The sequence below is a fragment of the Peromyscus leucopus genome, chromosome 5, assembly GCF_004664715.2.
Source record: "Peromyscus leucopus breed LL Stock chromosome 5, UCI_PerLeu_2.1, whole genome shotgun sequence".
In the NCBI taxonomy this organism is placed as follows: Eukaryota; Metazoa; Chordata; class Mammalia; order Rodentia; family Cricetidae; genus Peromyscus; species Peromyscus leucopus.
The window spans coordinates 77,014,094-77,036,084 of NC_051067.1; the positions used below are offsets into that span (position 1 = coordinate 77,014,094).

General features: G+C 38.9%; 1 protein-coding gene across 5 annotated transcripts in view; it reads left to right on the forward strand.

The window, feature by feature from the left end:
* The window catches only part of Phkb (phosphorylase kinase regulatory subunit beta), a 210,132-nt gene that overhangs the window by 28,666 nt on the left and 159,475 nt on the right, over nucleotides 1-21,991 (forward strand). For all 5 annotated transcript variants that reach the window (XM_028893952.2, XM_028893954.2, XM_028893951.2 and 2 more), the window contains 3 exons: nucleotides 15,638-15,727; nucleotides 18,193-18,331; nucleotides 19,765-19,864. In XM_028893952.2, coding sequence (XP_028749785.1) covers nucleotides 15,638-15,727; nucleotides 18,193-18,331; nucleotides 19,765-19,864 — 329 coding nt within the window. The remainder of the gene's footprint in view (nucleotides 1-15,637; nucleotides 15,728-18,192; nucleotides 18,332-19,764; nucleotides 19,865-21,991) is intronic.

Sequence of the window (21,991 nt, forward strand, 5' to 3'; positions counted from 1 at the left end):
TCAACTTAAAATGGATCGTGCACCTCAACATAAGACCTTACACTCTGAATCTGATAGAGGGGAAAGTGGAGGATGGATAAGTTTGAACTTACCAGGACAGGAGAAAATTTTTTAAATAGAACACCAGTACCACAGGCAGTAAGACAAAAACAATTAATAAATGGTACCTCATGAACTGAAAAACTTCTCTATGTCATAGGACATCATTCGTACAAAGCAGCAGACTAATGAATGGGGAAACATCTTTACCAATTGTACATATGATGTTAGGGTTAGTATCTAAAATATGTAAAGTACTAAAACAAACAAAAAACCCCCAAACAACAAAGAAACCCAAATGTAAGTGCTTATTTACCAGGCCAAGGTCACCTGATATGGCCAAGAGAAATGAAACCACGCCAATTGGAGGGTCCACAGCAAAAGTTTAAGCTGTGGTAATTTTATTGAGAGCAATCAGAGTTTGTATACCTTTATCAGAAGCAGACTATAATGGCAGTTGCCAGGATTAATGCAGTTGTAGTTGCCAAAATACAGTGACATTTGCAAGCCATGCAAGATACACAAGATTAATGTCTAAGATCAATTGTCCTGTCAAGTTTTCATGCTTTCTTAACTACTAAGGGAACAAACACAATGTGGCCTGAATGCTTCACTGCCTGAGGAAGTGTGTCCGTCTCTGAGGAACATGAAGGCACACTGTGCCCCAGGAACCATGGACTCTTAACCTGAAAAACGTATGGCACAAGCCTTTCAAGGCAGCTAGGCCAGGCAAACTCCATGGTTCCCTGCAAACAAATAACGGGTAATTTTAAAGTGCAGTATAGAAATAGTTCTCAAAAGATGAAACACAAATGGTTGAGAAATACTTAGAGAAGTGTTCAGCATCCTTAGCCATCAGGGAAATGCAAATCAAAACTACTTTGAAATTTCATCTTACACCAGTAAGAATGGCTAAGATCAATAAAACAAGTTACAGCTCATGCTGACAAGGTTGTGGAGTAAGGGGAACACTCATCCATTGCTGGTGGGAGTATAAGCTTGTATATCCCCTATGGAAATCAGTGTGGTGGTTCCTCAGGAAGCTGGGGATAGATCGACCTCAAGATCAGCTATACTGCTCTTGGGCATAAACCCAAAGAACTAGGCATCCTTGTCCATCCATGTTCATCCATGTTCATCCATGTTCATAGCCCCTTTGTTTGTAATTGCTAGGAAGTGGAAACAACCTAGATGTCCATCAGTGGATGAATGCATAATGAAAATGTGGTTCATTTATACAATACAACATATTCAACTGTTTAAAATCATGTCTGAATTTTTTTTTCAAGAAAATAATTTTAACTGGCATATAAAACCATAAAAATTATGTGTTTTTAAACCATTCTACACTTTTTGTTTCTTTGTTTGGTTTGATTTTGCCTTTTGATATAGGCTCTCATAGTGCAGCCAGCCTTGTACTTATTATGTCATTCTACATTTAAATAAAAAAAAAATCACATTTCCTCATTCTCCCCCCTCCCTCCCCCACTGTGTGCGTGTAGACACACACACGCACACGCACACGCGCGCGCACACACACACACACACACACACACATCAGAGGACTACTTACAGGAGTCCTTTCCACCATATAGGTCTCAGGGAGTGAACTCGTACTGCTTGGCTTGATGGCAAGTGTCTTTATGCCCTGAGCCATCTTGCTGACCCCATTCTACACTTTAATCTTTCTCTCCAAATTCTTTAAGTTTAATTTGTTTCTCATAGAGAGATGTACTTTTCTGGGGTACTTGACAGCTGGCTATAGCTAAGTATGCAGGAAAATAGTGATATGTCAGTGAAATTAAGTTTAGCTCTTAGGAGTCATGCTATAGAAGTGGTTTAATTTAGCATAAATTCTTGCATGATGACCTCTAGCATCCCCATGTATAGCATGGGAATCATACTTTAGTGCATCTTGTTTCCTTTCCTAGGTGCAATGGCTACTGAAAGTGGTTACTATGGATTTCTATAGTCCTGCACATAGGTACTACATTGCCTGTAACAAAACAAGGCTGCCTTAATGCCAGATTTGTTTCACCCAACTATCCTTTCCCGTTTCTTAAAAATCACGGATAATTTAATTTGCAAATTAAAAAAAACTACTGTGTGGAATATCCATCCTAATATTGATGAAAAAAATTTGTATTAACTACTTTTGGATCAGTAATTCTTTGATTTCCCATTTTGTGCTCAATTCCTCCCTAACTGCCTAAGAACATAAGAAAATTCATGATGGGCAAATGAAGAAAATTAAGGCTCTTTTTTATGGTTTATGCTGGTAGATTTACTTTAAATATTTCATTTCTCTTTCATGGCCATTTCATAATTTCCCCCACTTTTCCAATGAGAAGGTCTAGTTCAGAGATAGTGCAGATCCTAGAAGTTGCAAGGAGATTTAGTAGTGATTACAGCTCAGCTTTCCTGTTTTAAAGCCCACTTTATTGTCTCAGGTATTCAAGACAGTTTTTCTCTAAGACTTTAGTCATTTCTGGGGACCACCATGAGAAGTGGGTTAGGTGGCTTCCGTTTTCCTCGCCTGAACTTTAGGTTTAATCACATTCACTTCAGAGTGAAAACTGGCTCCTGAAAGACGTGGCTTGTATTACATACAAGGAAGTTTGATCCGTTAATGACTGTATTCTTTGCAAAAGTCAGTTCCTCTTCGTTGATCTTCAGCAAATTGCTAGTGTAAAGATGATATACAGACAGTTTAGGAAAGATCAATACCATCTCTGCCCTGATATAGATAATATTCTAAATTTAACGGTTATTTTACGGGAAAAGAAGTTGACTAGCATTCATTACTTGGTGTTATAGTTGGGATCTGCAATGCCCTCCAAAGACCGTATGTTAAAGGCTTGGTCACTAGTCTCTGGTGCTGCTGGGAGGTTGTAGAATCATTGAGAGGTGGGGCCTACCAGGAAGAAGTTATTTTTTTGAGACAGCGTCTCATATATCCCTGGCTTTCCTGGAACTCTCTATGTAGACCAGGCTGACCTTTAACTCATAGAGATTCACCTGCCTCTGCCTCCCAAATGCTGGAATTAAAGGCGTGCGCCGCCATGCCTGACTTGCTACCAGGAAGAAGTTGAATGATTGTGCCCTTGAAAGTGATAGTGGAATGCTGTTGTCTTCCTCTTTGCATCCTCGCCACTGTGATGGGCAGGCCTCCTTTGTCATGTGTTCTACTGTGTTACAGTGTGTCACTGCAGGCCCAATGTAACAGGCCTAAGTGAACCTGGCTGAAACTTTGAACCCAAGTAACTATTCCTCTGTTTAAATGTATTATTTCTAAAAACATACTAAATTTATTATCGTCACACTCAAACTTTTACAATACACATGCAAACTCTATGCTCTCATTCAGAAAGAAGTATTTCTAATCTTATTTTGATTATGAATATTTTTATTTATGGTCAGAAAATAATGTTGCAAATAAAGCTCTTAATAATAATTTGTTGTTTATTGTAATTTTATTTAACACTGTAGACTTCTATTTATTCCTGTTTTACCAAGTAAAGTAAAACCAGGAAAATGTTTAATTAGTGGTAATGATTTTGTATTAAATATACTGTGTAATAGTGTTAAGATTATTATGATAGCAAGAGACATAATAAATCTTACTTTTGAAGACAGAAATGCTGTGGTATGGTTTTTCCTTGTATATAGTTCAGTCAATGCTGGAATAAGAGCATAATTTCAATCTTAGATATTTGGAATTTAAATTTAAATTTGAAGTATCTTATAGTGGTTCTGGGTTTTTCTTGAGAAGTCATCTATGTTCAAGTTTAGTGCTATCCCTTGTGGAATGATCCACTTAAAAGGCTGTATGCATAGTCTAGTGATTGTGCACATGATTTTTAATCATAACCCATGGTTTCATTCACACCCATCTTTATAAGAACAGAAAGACATGGAGACCATAAGTGAGCGAGTTGAGTTACTCTTTGCTCACAGACCATGTGGTGCTTATGTGAGTCACCCTTAAATTCATCTGCCCCACTTCATTTACTGCATCTGATTCTAAGTGGCCTTTGGCAAAGTGAAGACATCAGAGGACTCTGATTCCATTGCTTACTAAGTATTTATGAGTACTAGCGTATGCCAGACTGTATTGGCACTAGGATTACTACAGTGAATGTAAGTAATCAGTAGCACATTTCATATGTTATACTTACAAGGTTCCTAGCACCCACATGGTGGCTCACAAACACCTGTAACTCCAGGTCCAGGGGATCCAACACCCATTTCACCAGGTATGCATGTGAACTGCACATAAGTAAATGTGGCAAACACACTTATATACTAAAAAATGTAAAAAATACTTTTAAAAATATTAAGAGTATTAAACTTGTTTGAATCAGCTCTAAACTTGAAGAAATCACATGATATCATGAGTCTTTTGGGCAAGGTACTCTATTACTGGACTATAAATACAAAGAAAAAATGGACTCACTAACTGAATGATTGGTGTTCTTAAGGTCACATATGAAACGCCAGTTGTATTTAGTGTCCTTAAATGGATTTTATGGGCCTTTCTTCTTCTCTAAAGGGCACTGGAAGGACTTAGTATCTTTTTATTAAAAATGAAAGGTGAATGGCCCACGGCCTTTTCACATCTTTGAACTAGGTGTAGAAGCAAATTTGACTTCCTTCTTATGCAATCATGTTGCTCATTTGCTAGCTTGTATTTTGTTTCAGATGTTTCTTACCCAGCTTGAACTTTTCTATGGTAACACATACATCGTGGAAGTTCAAATGATCTTCAGTAATAGCTAAGTGTATACACATGCACAAACAGTTCAGGGCAGTCTGCTATTCAAAGCAGGAAATGAAATCAAGGATTAAGGATCAGACTTCTCAGTAAAATGTTGTTTCATGAGACTGTGCTATAAGGACAAGAGAACATACACTGGTTTGTCTTCAGAGAGCCCTGTGTTCAAATTTACGCCATCATTCCATATATTCCTTGTGTCTCAGTTTAATATCCTCTTCATAGCTTTGTCCTGACTTTGAGACTGCATGGTGTATGTGAACTCTGTATGATGTGTTTTGGTTAGGCACTCAAATTTCCTTTTTCATTTTGGAAAATTACATGAGTGGTAAACAGATGCCTTCTCACATGGAATTTAGATAATCGGAGCTTTGTGGAATAAAAGTACAGCAGTCTCCTTAGTGGTCATCTTTTAAGCATTTGTTGTGTTGTGTCTTTCTAGACTTTTGGAAGTATTCAGTTACCTGTATGTGCACATGCAGTTGGAGACTTTACATACTTAGTTTTTAATCTTATTTTGCTACAGTTAGTGTCAAGCTGCCTGTGGAATATCTTACTATGTATCATTACAATTTTCAGATTTTTTTCATTTCAAACATTTTATAGTTCTGTGAGTGTAAATGCAGGTGTAATATATTAGCGATTTGTACTTTGAAACTTAATAACAGCTATTTTTATTACATCTAGAGTAAAAATATAAAATACTCCTATTTATCTGAATTGTATTTCCCTAAATTTTCATTGTGAACACAAAATTTAACAAATTTTTACAGACATATCTATCATTTAACATGCATCATAGCTTTATTAAATATATCATATGTAATACATAGTAAAAATATTGTTGAAGAAGACATCCACAATAATTTTTCTAATAAGAGGATTTTAATGTATGTTACTTAGAAGGGTATGTTTGTATACATCCATGTGTGCACATATGAGTATGTGTCAAGCTATGAGTGTGGTCAGAGGACACCTTGGGCATTGTTCCCGGCCTTCTACTTTGCTTGAAGTGTGCTCTCTAGATGTTCAAAGCTGCATATGTTAAGCTGGCTGGCCTAAGAGCTGGGAGGGATTCTCCTGTCTCTGCGTCATGTCTCTCTGTAGGAGCATTGGTGCTGCAGATGCACTGTGTACCTATCTGTGTTCTGAAGATCCAGAAGCAAGTCGTCACACTTGCATGACACCAAGTAATCTCTCCCACTAACTCAGAGATAGTTTGATTAACATAAAGCATTTTATATAATTTTCCTGTTATCTTTGATTTTAAAAAGGGATTTAGAAGCCGGGCGGTGGTGGCGCATGCCTTTAATCCCAGCACTTGGGAGGCAGAGGCAGGCAGATCTCTGTGAGTTCAAGGCCAGCCTGGGCTACCAAGTGAGTTCCAGGAAAAGGCGCAAAGCTACACAGAGAAACCCTGTCTCAAAAACCAAAAAAAAAAAAAAAAAAAAAAAAAAAAGAGAGAGAAAGAGAGAGAGATTTAGAATTATTTCTTTCAGAATCTTTTTTGGAAGGAAATCGTTACTAAAGCCCATGTATTGGGTGTAAAATCTCATAATTTAACAATGCTTTAATGACTCATTTGAATGTTATTCTTTATAAACAAGTAGTATTTTAAGGCTTTATGAAACATTTAATAGAGCTCCAAACACCACCTCAATAGGTTTTAAGAAAATAATAGTATTTAAGGTTATGAATATGTATTTACTAGGCCTTTTCATATATCTCTCAGTAACTAGCATTCACATCTATACACACATTGTTAAATTAAGCATGCTAAGAAATAAAAAAGATTAAAAAGTAAAAATAATAACAGCACAAAATAAAATTATTTATAAAAAAATTGGAGCATCCAACGGTTTTGTTAGTTATTTGGGGCAATTTTAGGGGCATATTTAGTTTTATTCTGTTCTGTCTTAACAGAATATCAGACAAACAGCCCCATGAAAACAGTTGTAAACACACAGAGCACAGTTGCATTAACAACGCATAAAGTTGTGTCTGTCTTTGGAGGGAGCAGGCTAAGTGTTGGGCCTTCTTTAGTGCTGCCTTTGGTTTTTCTGCCAGCCTGTTCCATCAGATATTTCCACCCTGTAATGGAAGGTGGCCAGCGCTCCTTTCCTTCAGTTCTTGATTGTCCTGGAGGAGGGACAATGGGCCAGTGCCTCAGACCAGGAAGTCCTTCTGTGACAGGTTCCTGAGGGAGGGGTCTGGGGATTGGAAAATAAAGACAATAGGAAGGCTGCTACCAGGAGGCTGTGTTAAGCAAGTTTATTAAGAAGTAGGGCATCTTATATGTGGTTTTCAGTGGGGAGTGGGCCAAGGTCAGCAGAGAGCTAAGTCAGTGTTGGCAAGAGAATGCAAGGTACCTTAGACACAGCTGCCTTAGGACTGATAACCACAGCCCTTCATTGGGGAAAGCCAGGCTCCCAGGAACCAAAACTTTGAGGCCCTGGCCCTAGCCCCAGACTGGTCCTTGCCAAGTCTATCTCTGGGCAAGGATGCAGAACTTTATTCCCCCTTTGTCCTTTCATCAGAGCCTCTGGGAAAGCCTTGGGTCTGCCTGGATCCCAAAGATCAAGATGTCCTTTCCATCTTCTGAGCCTCCAGTGTCGTTAGGCACATCTGAGCATGGCCGCAGAGGCACTGAAACGCTAGTCTAGGCTTACCCTTCCCTTGCAAAGGTTTCAACTAACAGCCTGCATTGTCTCTTGAGCATCTTTGAAGCTATGTGTTTTACCTTTGTGGGATTAGGCTGTCTCATTGAGAGGTCTGCAGTGGTCTTTGTTTAGCTAATTGTTTTACTGTACTGTTAAGCCGCTAAATTCAGAGAAAAGATTTCCATTCTTGAATGTCTTAGGCTTTTGTTGTATCAAGTCACCATTCAGGTGAAAAGTTCAAATGGTTGCAATTTTTCCTTTGGACCTAATGCTCAAGGAGCATTTTTTTTTTTTCCTGTGCTTTTGCAAATAGTATTGCTTACAGTAGATGGAAAGGGGGGAGCTGAGGGCAATTAGGCTATAAAGAAGAAGTAAATAAATCATAGTAGTAGAAAATATAGACCAAAGTTAACTAGGAAACGGTGAGCATTAGGACCCTACAGGCGACAGAGCTGGGCGTGCAGTGGCAGCTAACAGTGGAGCTTCATCTGATTCTGCCATTCCAGTCCATCCTGGCAGCTGTCTGGGAACCTGGAAGGAAGACTGGACACAAACACATGCCAGTGATGTGGGAAATACTAGTAAGATGGTGGTGCTTTTGGGGCCCAACAGAACTGGACAATCACTTGGGCACTGCCATCTTTCCTTGTCCTTACCCGTGTTCAGTGGACAACTGTTTGAGAGCATTGGCATATTTACAGCATGGCATAAAATCCCAGGAGAGATTTGTGCTGCTCACAGATAAAATGTAGATCCTAAATGGCAACTGTCTGCCAACCTTAAGTCCAGTACTTATTACCATTACCAGTGCATGTACTTTTTGCTCCAACAGAAATTCAGCTAGTGCCCTGTAGAACAGGGGAGAGAGTCCATGCACACTCCCTCTCCCAGCCATAGAAGCTGCAGACAAAATTGAGAAGGGGAGAGGTGCCCTGTGCTATAATCCCATCCCTGCAGGAGCCTCCTCACAGTTTCCAAGTGCTAGGGGAAGGAGGGAAGTAGCTGTGTATTGCATTCCTTTGATTAAGGAAAGGTTGAAACATTTAAAAGAATTTTGTGCCCACCTCTTTCAGGCTGTACTCTGATTTTATAGACAAATTTCAGAATTTGGAGGGTACCCATTGAAGATTCTTGTGTTCTAGGACAAAGAATTGCAGAGGGACACATAATAAGGTAATAGAAATAGAGGCAGTTTATTAAGAAGCTGGGGGAATACATATGCTGAAAAGCACTGGGCCAAAGGCTCAGGAAGCTAAAAATCATTTGTATAGCACCAGTTTACCCCATGTTTGTATATCCCAGGCTGCTCTTGCATAGAATCCAGGTCTCAAGGATTTCCAGTCCTCTGCCAACTGCTTTCTTTTATACATTTATCTTAAAATATATATTTATTTTATTTCTAATTATGTATGTATATGTGTGCACATGTGTGTATATGCATTTGAGCATGCATGCAGATGCCTGCAGAGCGACTTTAGATGCTCCATTGCCAGAGTTACAGGCAGTCGTGAACTACACAGTGTGGATGCTGGGTTGTTGCTGGATCCTAATGGCTCTCTCAGGGGAGGGGGTGAGAAGGCATGGCACAGAAACTGGGAGTCAGTTGAAGGCAAATAACAAACTTGTTTATTCAATAACAGGGAAGGTCTTGTATACCTTCCTCCCATCACCCAAACTATGTCCCAATCTGGTAGCATTGCATGGTCATCCCTCATTGGCTGGGCACAGTCAGGAACTCTGACAGCGCCTGTTACTAGGCTCTCAGGCAGACTTCAGATTGGCTCATAAGGAAGTACATTATGTGAATGCCTCGGCAACTGATTTTTTCAACCCTATTGGCCTGTCCAACTATACTGGGTGAACCCTGTTTCAAAAGTAAAATTTAAAAAAAAATGTTACTATTGATTACTTTTCCTTTGACTTTAGGTTTTTGGCACTCTTTGGCATGAATTGTGTGAAGCATCCTTGCATTATTTTGCTAGTTAGTAAAGATTCAACATAATTGTGATCATTAAAATGGTCATCAATCATATCAAGGTGTTTTTAAGATCATGAACTGTCTTAGCTGGGGTTTCTACTGCTGTGATTAAAAAAAAAATCACTAAAAGCAACTTGAGGAGAAAGAATAGTGTGTCGTTGAGGGAAATCGGGGCAGGAACTCAAGCAGGGCAAGACCCTGGAGGCAGGAACTGAAACCTGACACCATGGAGGAATGCTGCTTAGTGGCTTGCTCCTTGTAGCTTGCTTACCTTGCTGTTTATAGTGCCCAGGACCACCAGCCTGGAGGTGGCATCACTCACAATGGTCTGGGTCCTCCCACATCAATTATAATTAAGGAAATCCATGAAAGGCTTGTCTGCAGGCCAATCTTATGGAGGCATTTTTTTTTCTCAATTGAGGTTTCCTCCTCCTAAATGATTTTTGCTTGTGTCAGCTTGACATAAATCTAACCAGCACAATTGGCCCCTGTCAACTTGACACACAAATACATCACTATTCAACTATAATGTTTTTCTCATTTGTCCTCAAGATGAAACATTAATATGACAAAGTAGATCATTCTAACTTTTAAACGTCCCAATCTTTAAAAATTCAAACACCTTAAAAGTCCAGTGTCTTAAAATTTTTCAAAATATTTAAAATATTCAGTCTCTCTAAACTCCCCAAATCTCTGTAAAACTCCAGTCTCTGAAGGGGACCCCTGAACCACGGGGGACCCTACCCTGGATTAGGCATAAACTACACCAAAACACCTGTTTTCACAGAGAGATCCATTATTAAGCTAGGAAGAAAAGTTAAAGTGGCTGCTTTCTGACTCAGGCAGAAAACAGTACAAATGATCTTGCCTGTGTAATTTTTAAGAGAAGAATGGGAGGTCTGTGTTAGAATGGGTTATGATGCGGTGGTAAAGTGGGCAGGGGTTTTTGTCCCACGGGGACAAAGGATTGCCTCTGGATAGAGGGGAGACAGACCTGGCCCATAGGCAAATGGCAGTTTACAAAGGTAAAGGGGGAAACACCATGTTTGGATGAGGTGTTTAATGGGTTTTGTTTTGTTTTGTTTTGTTTTGCTTTGTTTTGAGACAGGGTTTCTCTGTGTAGTTTTGGTGCCTGTCCTGGATCTTGCTCTGTAGACCAGGCTGGCCTTGAACTCAAAGAGATCCGCCTGGCTCTGCCTCCTGAGAGCTGGGATTAAAGGCGTGCACCACCACCACCTGGCTGAGGTGTTTAATTTTAATGGGGCATGTTAATTAGGTGAACCAAAGGGGGCTTCTGATTGCTGGACTTTGGTAGTCAGCCTCAGGAGGAAGAAATGGCCAAATGAGGGACTAGACCTTGGTGGCTAGCTTTAGGAATGTAGTCTAACAGTTTTTAGCAAGGCAGAGGGAATGGGGAGAAGGGCAAGGCCTGCCAGAGCCACATGCTCGAGTGGGCTAGGGTCCCTTCAGTCTCTAAAAATTCAGTTTCTTAACCTCAGGCTCCTGTAAAATAAAAGAGAAGTTGCATACTTGCTTACTTCTGGAAGGAAGAATTAAGGCACATTCACAATCCAACAAAGCAAAACCGAACTCCAACAGTATAAATAATCTAGTGTCCACTGTCTGTGACTCACTCATCATGCTTAGGCCTCCAGAGGACTGTCATACCCCTGGCTTTGCCGTTCACAACACACACAGCTTGTCTTGTAGTCTCAAGCCTACTGTACTCCTCCTCAGCGCTGCTTTGCTTGGCTCTGCTACCGGAATCTCCAAAGTGCCATGGTCTCCTGCTGCAACTAGGCTGTATTTTCACCAATAGCCACTCTGGGCTCTCTTCAGGGGCTTTGGGGCCAAGCCTCAACTTCGCTCTATGACCCTCTCAATCCTGCGCCTTTCACTGCAGCCGAGGCTGCACCTTCACCAGTGGCCTGTCCCAGCCCACCTTCAGGGACTCCAGCCTTACCACACAGGGCCAAGCCTTAGCTGCTCTCTATGAACCCCTTGATGCCTTCAAAACTGACACCAACCTGGTGGCTCTTATACTACCAAGTTCTGCTGCCAGCATGAGATGCAGTGGAGGCCACAGTTGTGTGCTGACCCCGAGGATATGCCCCAGATTTCTGCTCAATAATACTGGTCTCTTCTCACCACAGCTGATCATCTAGCCCCAGCTGACCAGCATCCATTGTTCCTGTGAAGCAAAGGTCACACTTCAGTGGTGCTGGCCTCTTGTTAACACACTGATTCTTCAGCCCCAGCTGATTGAAACTTTAGATCCTTAATTCAAAGTATCTCATAAATGGCCTCCAGTTTTTAAGGGGCTCTCAAACTTCCATTTGGAATTTCCATGTCAGGCCTCCATTGCCTGTGTTTTTTCAACATTCTCATCTTCCAAGCTCCCGCTTTCAGAGCAGCCACTGAGGATCGAGAACTCAATAGCTTTTCCAGCCCAAAGTCCACCTGCTACCACAATCCTCCAAAAACTCCTGGGCAGGGCTGTCACAGCAATGACCCCTTGCTCTTATCATTCTTTTTTTCTAGTGAGGGTTTCTATTTCTGTGATAAAACATCAAGGCCAGAAGCAACATGAGGAAGTAAAGGTGTATTTTTCCTTACACTTTGAGGTGCCAGTCCATCAATGATGGAAGTCGGGCAGGAACTCAAGAAGTACAGGAACCTAGAGGCAGGTACTGAAGCAGCAACCATGGAAGAATCCTCCTTACCCTCTTGCTCCTCATGGCTTGTTCAGTCTTCTTTCTTTATAGCGCCCAGGGCCACCATCCCAGGGATGGCACCTCTCACAATGGCTAATTAAGAAAGTGCTTACTATGGGTCAATCTGGTCTAGGCTTTTTTTTTTTTTTTTTTTTTTTTTTTTATTGTTCCCAAATAACTCTAGTTGTGTAGGGTGCTTAAACACAGGCAGACTTCCTTTGAAGATTAGGAAGATACAATGAAAATCTTAGGAAGGAAGGAAGGGAAGGAGGGAAGGAGGGAAGGAGGGAGGGAGGGAGGGAGGGAGGGAGGGAGGAGGAAGGAAGGAAGGAAGGAAGGAAGGAAGATGATTAGACTTTTCTGCTTTGTTTTGAACAGCCGTTCTTTACTTCCTCTCCTCTTCCTCCTTCGTTTCCTCTCTCTTCTCTTACTCCCTTCTATCTTCTTTCTCTCTCTTTCTCTCCCTCCTTCCCTGTGTCTCTTTTTCCTCCTCCACTGCCCTAGGGACTGAACTGAGAACCTTGTGTTTGCTAAATGTTTTACCTTTTACTAAATAAGTATTTTTTAAAGAATCCTTTCTTTTTGTTTGTTTGCATGAAAATTAAAAAGTTAACGGAAACCCCCTTCATTGATGCTTTTTTTGTAAAGAAAAGTATATAACAGTAATTTTAGTCTGTAGTATAAAATACAGTGACATTTAAAGAATAATATTTTAGTCTGAAACCATGATTAATCAATACTATCTTTGAAGTAATCTGCTACTGGCTTCAGTTTTGCATATTCAATTTCTACCCATGTGCACTTACATCCGTGACCTAAGTGTAATGGAAGTATATATTCATTTTCTTGTGGGTCTATATGTTTTGTATATGTTTGTATGTGTTTGTGTGTGTGTTCATTGTGCATGCAGGTATGCACATGTGCATGTGACAGCCAGAGGTTGACATCAGATGTCTTCTTTGGTCATTTTTCACCTTAGTTTTTGAGACTGATTCTCTCATTGAACTTGGAGCTCATGAATCTGGCTAGATTGTGTGGCCTTCAGCTCTGAAGATCTGCCTGTCACTGCCTTGTTGCTTGAGTTTTCCTGCCTTGCCCACAGTCAGGACAAACCTCTGTCACCCACCAGTCCCACAGCCGCTCAGACCCAACCAAGTAAACACAGAGACTTATATTGCTTACAAACTGTATGGCTGTGGCAGGCTTCTTGTTAACTGTTCTTATATCTTAAAGTAACCGATTTCTACAAATCTATACCTTGCCACGTGGCTAGTGGCTTACCAGCATCTTCACATGCTTCTTGTGCTGGCGGCATCTGGCAGTCAGTCCTTCTGCCTTCCTGTCCTTTTATTTCTCCTCTCTGTTAGTCCCGCCTATCCTTCCTGCCTAGCCACAGCCGATCAGGTTTTATTTATTGATCAATCAGAACAACTTGACATACAGACCATCCTTCAGCACAGCCAAGTGCAGACCATCTCAGACACCTGCACTCAGGCCCATGGTCCTAATCATCCTCTATGCGGACCTGCTGGGTAACGCCACAAAGAACCCAAGAAGGGCTCCCACAGGACATACAGAACATCCCACAGCTATCTCCGGCAAGGTGAGATAGCTGTGGCTTGTTCTGTCTCTCTGATCTACCAGCATGGACCCCAATAACTCGCCTCAGGTTTGATTTTATTAATAAGAACTTTTAAGATTCCTGCTACATCGCCTCTCCAGCACTGGGATTCCATAAGTACAGACACTGCCACACCTGTCTTTTTACCTGGGTTCAGGCGGATCCCATGCCGAGTCCTCATGTTTATGTGGCAACTACTTTACCAACTGAGACTTCTCCCCAGATCTCTATATATTCAAATTTTGATAATTTATTTTTCACATGTAATGAAAAATATTATCTTTACTAGTAGAGAAGATATAAGGAAAAACAAAAATATTATTTGTTCATAATCTTTTCCCCTAGGCAACACTGTCTTCAGGCTACACATTCATGCTTAAAAGTTGTGATCATTTGCATCTGCTGTTTCTCTCTTAGTATATGAACATTCACTGGGAATGTATATTTCCCCAAATTTTAATACTTCACTAATTAACAGTGGTCTCATTTTCTATCCCAAATGACAAGCTTTCCATACATTTGTGTGTATCCTCAGCTATGGCAGCGAACATAACTAGGCTTTTGTTTCCTGTGTCGCTGGAGGAAAGTTGTTCTGGTGATCAGTGTATGGTTGCAAAGGTCTTTACTATGGAGCCATTACTGTTGGTACTGTTACTAAGACCCTTTAGTAAATGTCTTAACTCAGAGCATATCATTTCAAATTTCTATTTGTTTGTTTAAAGGGAGTGGCAGGCATGCCATACCACCTCATATGGAGGACAGAGGACAGCTAATAAGTTTTTCCTTCCACTATTCCATAGATCAAACTCAGGTTGTTAAGCTTAACAGCAAGCACTCTTACCTGCTGAGACATCTCTGAGCCCTAGTCTGGCTTAAATTAACATACTGGACATAGTAATTTTATGATAATAAATTATTTAATTTTATTTAAAAAGTTTTTTTTAATCTATGTCAACATGATTTATCTAACCTTGGTAAATAGTAAGTTAATTTTTGTACTGTTTTTTTTAAACTATGTGGCACATATTATCTGAATCTAGAGATGAGTTAATTATGACTGAGATGTTATGATTTCTGAGTGCTTTTAGTAAGAATGGAGTTAGTGCTCAGTCTGATGGCTGATGGTTTGGGTGTCTTCCTTTGCATAGTAGCTGAGAAAGTGCGTAGTCAAGTGCGCAATTTTCTGTACTCACTTTGTGGCAAATCATCATGATTATTGTGTATTCTGTAGCTTTTGAGCAGCATGCTCTGCTGATGCCTTAGAATAGTTTCCATAACTGAGAAACATAAGTGAGTTTTGCTTGTAGTCAAGATAGTAATGCAGGAGAACATGAAAATTTAAAAATCCAAGTATGAAACATAGCTGAATATAGAGCAGATGTCTCTGAGGTATGTGAGCTACTGAAACATAATTGAATGTGCTTAGAATGGGTGGCTTTGGGATGTGTGCACCTTCCCTTTATTGTTGAGATTTTTGAAGTGGGATCATTCCACAGATATTGTGTACTGAGTATTAGCATAGGTCATGTGGTCTGGAGTTAGATCTGTTTCTCACTGATAGAAATCACTGAGCTTCTGACCACTCCATGAGTGTTTGGGGCATGGGGTTGTTAGGCCTGGTGCACACACCGTATTATTGGATGGAATGGTTTCTTTGAGGGCAGGACAGCATTTAGGGCTTTTCTATGCTCTTTTCTTACTGAAATTTTTTTTTACCAGAAATGAATAGGGCAGTTCAGAAATTAACTGGAAATTATATTGTTGGTTATTGCATCATCATTTGTTTAGAAAATTTCATCATTTATCTGGGTGAAAATTACCTAATTTGATGAGTTTTCATTTTTCTTTTAGGCTCAGTTTATGAACCTCTTAAAAGCATTAATCTTCCAAGACCTGGTAATGAAACACTATGGGATAAATTGGATCATTATTACAGAATTGGTAAGCACCACCCGAGGAAATCATAGTAGCTATGATTAGTATTCACTATTCCATAGTTATATTTCAGATATTATGTTGAAATATTATTCTGTAATTTGGAGATGGGGTACTTTCACTGCTTAAGTAGCTATATTTTCCAGTTGTGTATCTATAATGGATTGTAAAAGGGAATCCACAGCCAATGAATAATTTTATGTTACCAATATCTTTTGTTTGTTTTAACCTTCCTAAGTATTAATAGATTTTATTTTTTTATTTTGGTATTTTGAGACAACATCTCTATATAGTCCTGGCTGTCCTAGAACTCTTTATGTAGACCAGGCTGATCTCAAACTGACAGATTTACCTGTCTCTGCCTCCTGAGTGCTGGGATTAAAGGTGTGTACCACCATGCCAACCTTAATACATTTTAGAACTTGAGTATGTTTTACTTTTTGTTAATAAACAAATGTTTCATATGAGTGTTAAGTTGACCATTTATGTATATGCAGTTAGTTTGTAACTAACCAAGTAAAAGATGCAGTCTCAATAATTATTCCATTAATAGTATCAGGTCCTCTGGAGGTTTTAGTTGTTAGTTTGTTTGATTTTAAGTTTTGTTTGTCCAAGATCAATGTGGCAAACTTGTTTTTCAATGTGAATAAGCAGTGTTGAGATATATATGAATGGAATCCTTGTTTATCAGATCATAATTGGAATGTATATTTCTTTCTTTTTTTTTTTTGCAACCTTGCTTCTTGAGATATTTATTGTTCTCTTATGGTAAGGAGTAAAAAGTTTTATTCATCACCTAAAACATGGTTTTCTTTTTTGTCAGTTTCAACCTCATATAAGCTTTATTTGAGCTTATTTTCCATCAAGATTCTGACATGCATTCTTATATTGCCCTTTTTTGTTATCTTTATAGCAATAACAATCTAAATAGTACTAATTGTAGTTTTAAAAGAAACAGCCAGTATTTACTTTTTCACTATGGGGACCAGTTCTTTACCATGAGAAAGACAATCAATGTTCTGGGAAAGATTTGTTTAGTCTGAGACAACAATACTGAATATGGTGGCCCAACCTGAACTCAGCATCCAGGAAATGGAGATAGGAAGATTGTGAATTCCAAATTAGCTTCATAGTAAGACCTTGTCTTAAGAAACAAATAAACAACAACCAAAACAATGAAGTGTTAACATGTCACTGGAGAAAGGGAGCTGTATGGAAAACTTTCTTCTGAGCTCAATATGACTGTTGCATTCTTGAACTTAAAAGATCTGTATAAGATTGGGCCTAATAACACCCTGTCATGGAGTAGAGAGGCCTTATGGGAACTCACCCTTGCCTGACGCCTGACGATTTATACTCGATTGATAGGGGAGGGAGAGACATTTTATTCACTCATATATCCACTGGTAAGGTGGCAAGGCTTCTGTAAGCATCCTTTACTATTGTAAGCAACTTCAATGAAACTCATTGGACCACCAAAGGACTGAGGGAGGCATTAAATAGGTGGTAGCTAGTTGGGAAAAGGTAATGGTGAATATGATCAAAATTCAGTATCTGTATACATCAAAATGTCATAATGAACCCATTATACATAACTAATATATGCTGTTACATTTTTTAATTGAAAAGAGATAGAAAAAGAGAAAGTTGTTATATCTTAATGTAGGTTACATTGATTTAGTGTATTTTGAGAAAAGCAGTGTTTGTTTATACAGAAAACTGTTTAGACAGGAATAAAGTTTCCTTTAGGAAGTATGAAAATGTCATGTAGGGTATCTGCTCTCCTGGTGCGGGGCTCCGTCAAGGAGAGGAAAGCACTGATTTCAGCCCCTTGCTGTGTCCACACTCATTTCCCTGTTGCTGTCTTGTATATAAAAATGGGATCTTACTTGAGAATTTTAAACAGATCCCTAACTGCACAGGTCAGTAAGTAAATGAACACCTTGGTAAACACCAGTCATCAGTGAAATGTAGGGCTCTGGCCTGTTTTGTGGTCTTCCTTCTTCCTCCCTGAATTGCAGACCATTTAGTTTTCAGAATGCAGTAGAACTGACCTTATGACTTCGGAAGTCAATGATATCATGTATTGTACATTTGCTTTAAGTTTCCTTACTTAATTGAGCTTGACAAAAATATTATACTCATATTTTTTGGTCAGTCTTTTCTCCCCTGTGTCTGATGTTAGTTTAATAAGATTTGTATCATTTATTAACGTTAACCAGCATAATTACAAAGTTTTATTGCTCTAATTAGTTGAGCGCTTTCTTTACAACTATAAAGACATCTTCGTGCAGTGTGGATTTCCATTTGCCCAGGGTGAGATGAAGTGGCTTAACATCTTTGAAAGTTTTATGCTAAAGCTAAGTTTAGAAACAACAAAACTGTCAAAAATAGGATGAAGAAACCAAGAGAATGGGCTGATTGTACATTCATTCTTTGTCTTTGTCTTTGTCTTTTTTTTTTTTTTATAGTCAAGTCAACAATGCTGATGTATCAAAGTCCAACTACAGGTCTCTTTCCTACTAAAACATGTGGTGGAGATCAGAAGTCCAAAGTCCATGAGAGCCTGTACTGTGCTGCGGGCACCTGGGCTTTGGCTCTAGCATACAGGTGAGGTGTGTGTGTTCTCCTAGTAGCTCCCAGTAAGACATTAAAAGAGTACTGTAAAGCATATTTTGGAGATCATTGATAAATTTTAGTATAGACTGTGTATTATATGATACAGCATCAACTCTTAAGTGTCTTGAGTGTAATTTATGGTTATGTAAGAGAATGCCCTTTTTTTTCCCTCTCTAGAGATACTTGTAATGATGTTTGTAGCTTTCAAATAGTGAAGAAAAAATTACACTGAGATATGGAATATAAGACAAGATACTGTTAATAGCTGCTGACTCTAGGTAAAGAATAAGTGGTTTATTTATTGTAGTAGTGTTTTAACGTTTTGCACATTTGAAAGTTTTGAAACAACCCAGGAGCAGAAATTGCTTTAAGAGAGTAGATGCTGCAGAGGGGCTAAAGTCAGACCGCAGCCTATCCCAGAGACCTCTGAAGAGAATTGAGTCTGACTTTGCTGGGCACACTATCCATGCAGAATTGGTGGGTGGTGCTGCTTGCCCATCTGTGTCTGATATAGGGAGAGAGGATACAGGACAAATGCATGAGATGCTTAGTTTAATGCCCACATTCAATAGGCTCAAAGGTGTGCCAATTGTTTACGTTTCTGACATTCAGCCCCCTCTATATTTGAGAGCTACAGAAACAGAATTTAGTATGCTTTATTTAGAGGCATGGATAGTTTATATCAAGTGGCAGTGATCCACAGATATTTAAGTGAAACAAAGAGTGTGTCATTCTTATTTTTTTAGCATTGGTTATTTCTTCTACTTTTTAAGGTCATTCATAATTAAAGACTTTTTTTTTTGGTCCAGAAAGAACATTTTAATGTAGTTTAATGATTAGATTTTGGCTGTTATTTTTTTAAAGCAAGAGAAGTAAAAAAAAAAAAAAAGATTAATTGATTTTTAAACTAAAACTGAAACTTGATGCCAGAATAAACCATAAGATGTGTGTTTAGTTGAGGGCCTCTTTAAGGACTGATATGCTCCCTGGGGCACAGCAAAGAAAGCTATGCCTACCTTAATTTCTGCTTCTTTTAATCCAACCGGGAATTACATATCATAAAGAGATAGCTCGTCTGCATTTTGTAACAGTGAATTTCAAATAATTGTGGGTGATTTTTTTTTAGTGTAGAAATAAGCTTTAACTGTAGAAAATTCCCTTTTAAAAAGAATTGACTCACCCTCGTAAAGCAAGGTAAAAGCTGCACAAGTTTTACCATGAGGTTTTTTGTTTTTTTTTTTAATTTTTAAATTTTTTTGTAATTTTTGCCTAAATCTGTTGGGAAGATGAAACTTCCCTGGCAGAATTAGTAGATGTCACCAGAACACAGGATTAGTCAGTAGTTAAATACTTAATTATCAAAAGCTCTACTCTCTTTTCAAATGCAATTCCAATTTGTTTCCTGAGTTATCTCTCTCACCCAGGCGCATTGACGACGACAAGGGAAGGACCCATGAGCTGGAGCACTCTGCCATAAAGTGTATGAGAGGAATTCTCTACTGCTATATGCGGCAGGCTGATAAGGTAAAGCATGTGACTGAAATTCTCATATCGTTCTAAAGGATTAATTTAACCAGTACTGCTACAACATCTTTGAAAAAGGGAAAGCCACGTCTTAGGACAGGCCATGGGGTTTAAATCAGCCTCTCCCTTCCCAGCCCAAGCCTTTGAAATCCTGAAACTGAAGTAGCACCTTCAGTGAGAGATGATTGAAAATTATTGTTTAGACTTGAATTTGTATTCCTGATTTGTTTTTTCTATGATAAAGATACAGATTCTCAGGAAGCTATCAAATACGAATAATTCTAAACAACTTATTATTTAAAGACTCTTTGTCAACATTAATTTTGGATATGTGAATTGCTGTGGCAAAGGGGAATTTTTTTTTAAAGTATAATGTCTCATTCATTTGCATGCAAAGAGGCTAGAAATTACAGCTTTAGGAAACAGAACCTTAGGATGTTATATGGAAATGAAAGAAACAATACACCTAGCATGGTTTGTCTAAACTGTGAAGTTCTAGACAAATATAATACACTGTTCTCTTTACTTACCTATTATGTTGAGTCCCTAACTCCTAACACTATGTCCACATATATACTTTGATATGTCGTAGGTTGCTAAGATGATATCAGGTGTAATGATTCTCACAGCACTCATCCAAGTCATAGTTTGTGGTTCATTACAGCAAAAAGAGACAGAGCATGATTGAACAAGGAGGCACCTAGCAGTATGTAGGAAACAAGGTACCAGCTTCCCAGAGCAGCAAATGTAAGATGCTGTATGCCAAAGTAGCTCATTAGAGCTCTTCCTCCTCCTCAAGATTTTTATTAGTATATGTACTCTCTGCCTACACCTTAATTCCAGACTCCCAAGAGAAAATTTGGTGTAGCCTAAACCACATCAATTTCAGATATGCAGGCCACTGTTAGGAGAGAATAGTGGAAACCCGTCCAGCATACAAGTTAGCACATGGGGGCCAATGGTTATACTTGTGAACGTTCTTTTCTGAGGTTGTCAGGTGCAGCTTACTGTGACAGCTCTTTTCAGGACAATTGACAAGTTAATACACTGGCTTCTAATCTTATCAGATGTGTCATTTAGATAAGTTGACTTCCACATGTTTCTGTTTTGATGTTGTTGTTTATCTGTAAAGTATGAATCACAGTAATACTTGCTTCATACAGTTCCTGTGAGGAGAATGAAATAGAGTATAAAAAGTACTTGGTATTGGTCCTCCAAGTATTAATGCTTACCCTCTCCCTTTAGAGTGTGCCCTTCAGATGAGTTTCCAGCTTCTTGTGCAAATATGTTCAGCAGTGATCTATTAATGTTGTGTATGTTGTGACCATATGAATATATTGGTTTTTTTGTTTGTTTATTTGTTTTTTGAGACAGGGTTTCTCTGTGTAGCTTTGCACCTTTCCTGGAACTCGCTTTGGAGACCAAGCTGTCCTCAAACTCACAGAGATCTGCCTGCCTCTGTCTCTCAAATGCTGGGATTAAAGGCGTGCGCCACTTCTACTTGAAAAAGTTTTCAAATGTGATAGCAGATAGACTTTCTGAGATCTATCTTTGAAGTCACAACTTTAAAAAGTACTATATTTTGCCAACAGAATACAGCAGCATCATTAGTTGGCAGAAAAAGTGTACTTAGTACTAGCTGAAAGGGAGGCATCCAACAAAGGCATCTCTTGTCTACTGAGATCTGATTTTGCAGATAATTGTTGCAAAGATTGTTTAGATGTTAAAAGAAAAGTTGTATGCTGTACTTTGGTTGCTGAAATTAATCTAGTATGGCACACATTAAATTGATGTAATTATGGTTAACTTTTTAAAGTGTGATAGTACTATTCACTTCCCAAGTATCCCTTCATGAATGTCAAGTAGTTTTATAAGGCCAAAATTTCTTTTTAGGAAGTGTTGTAAGAGCCATGAATTTCATGTGCTTGCTAAACAAGCTGACAGACATAAACTGAAATTGTTTACCAAATGAAAGGTAGTGATATAATGGCATAAAGCTCTCTCCCCAACTCTGTGGTATGATTAGCCAGTGCGTAATGGCCCTTTCTAAATATTATTCACTTTTACCAAGTAGTTACCATAATTATGTTTTCTTTTAAGTAGAGCTTGAGTTTAACTTAAACTATT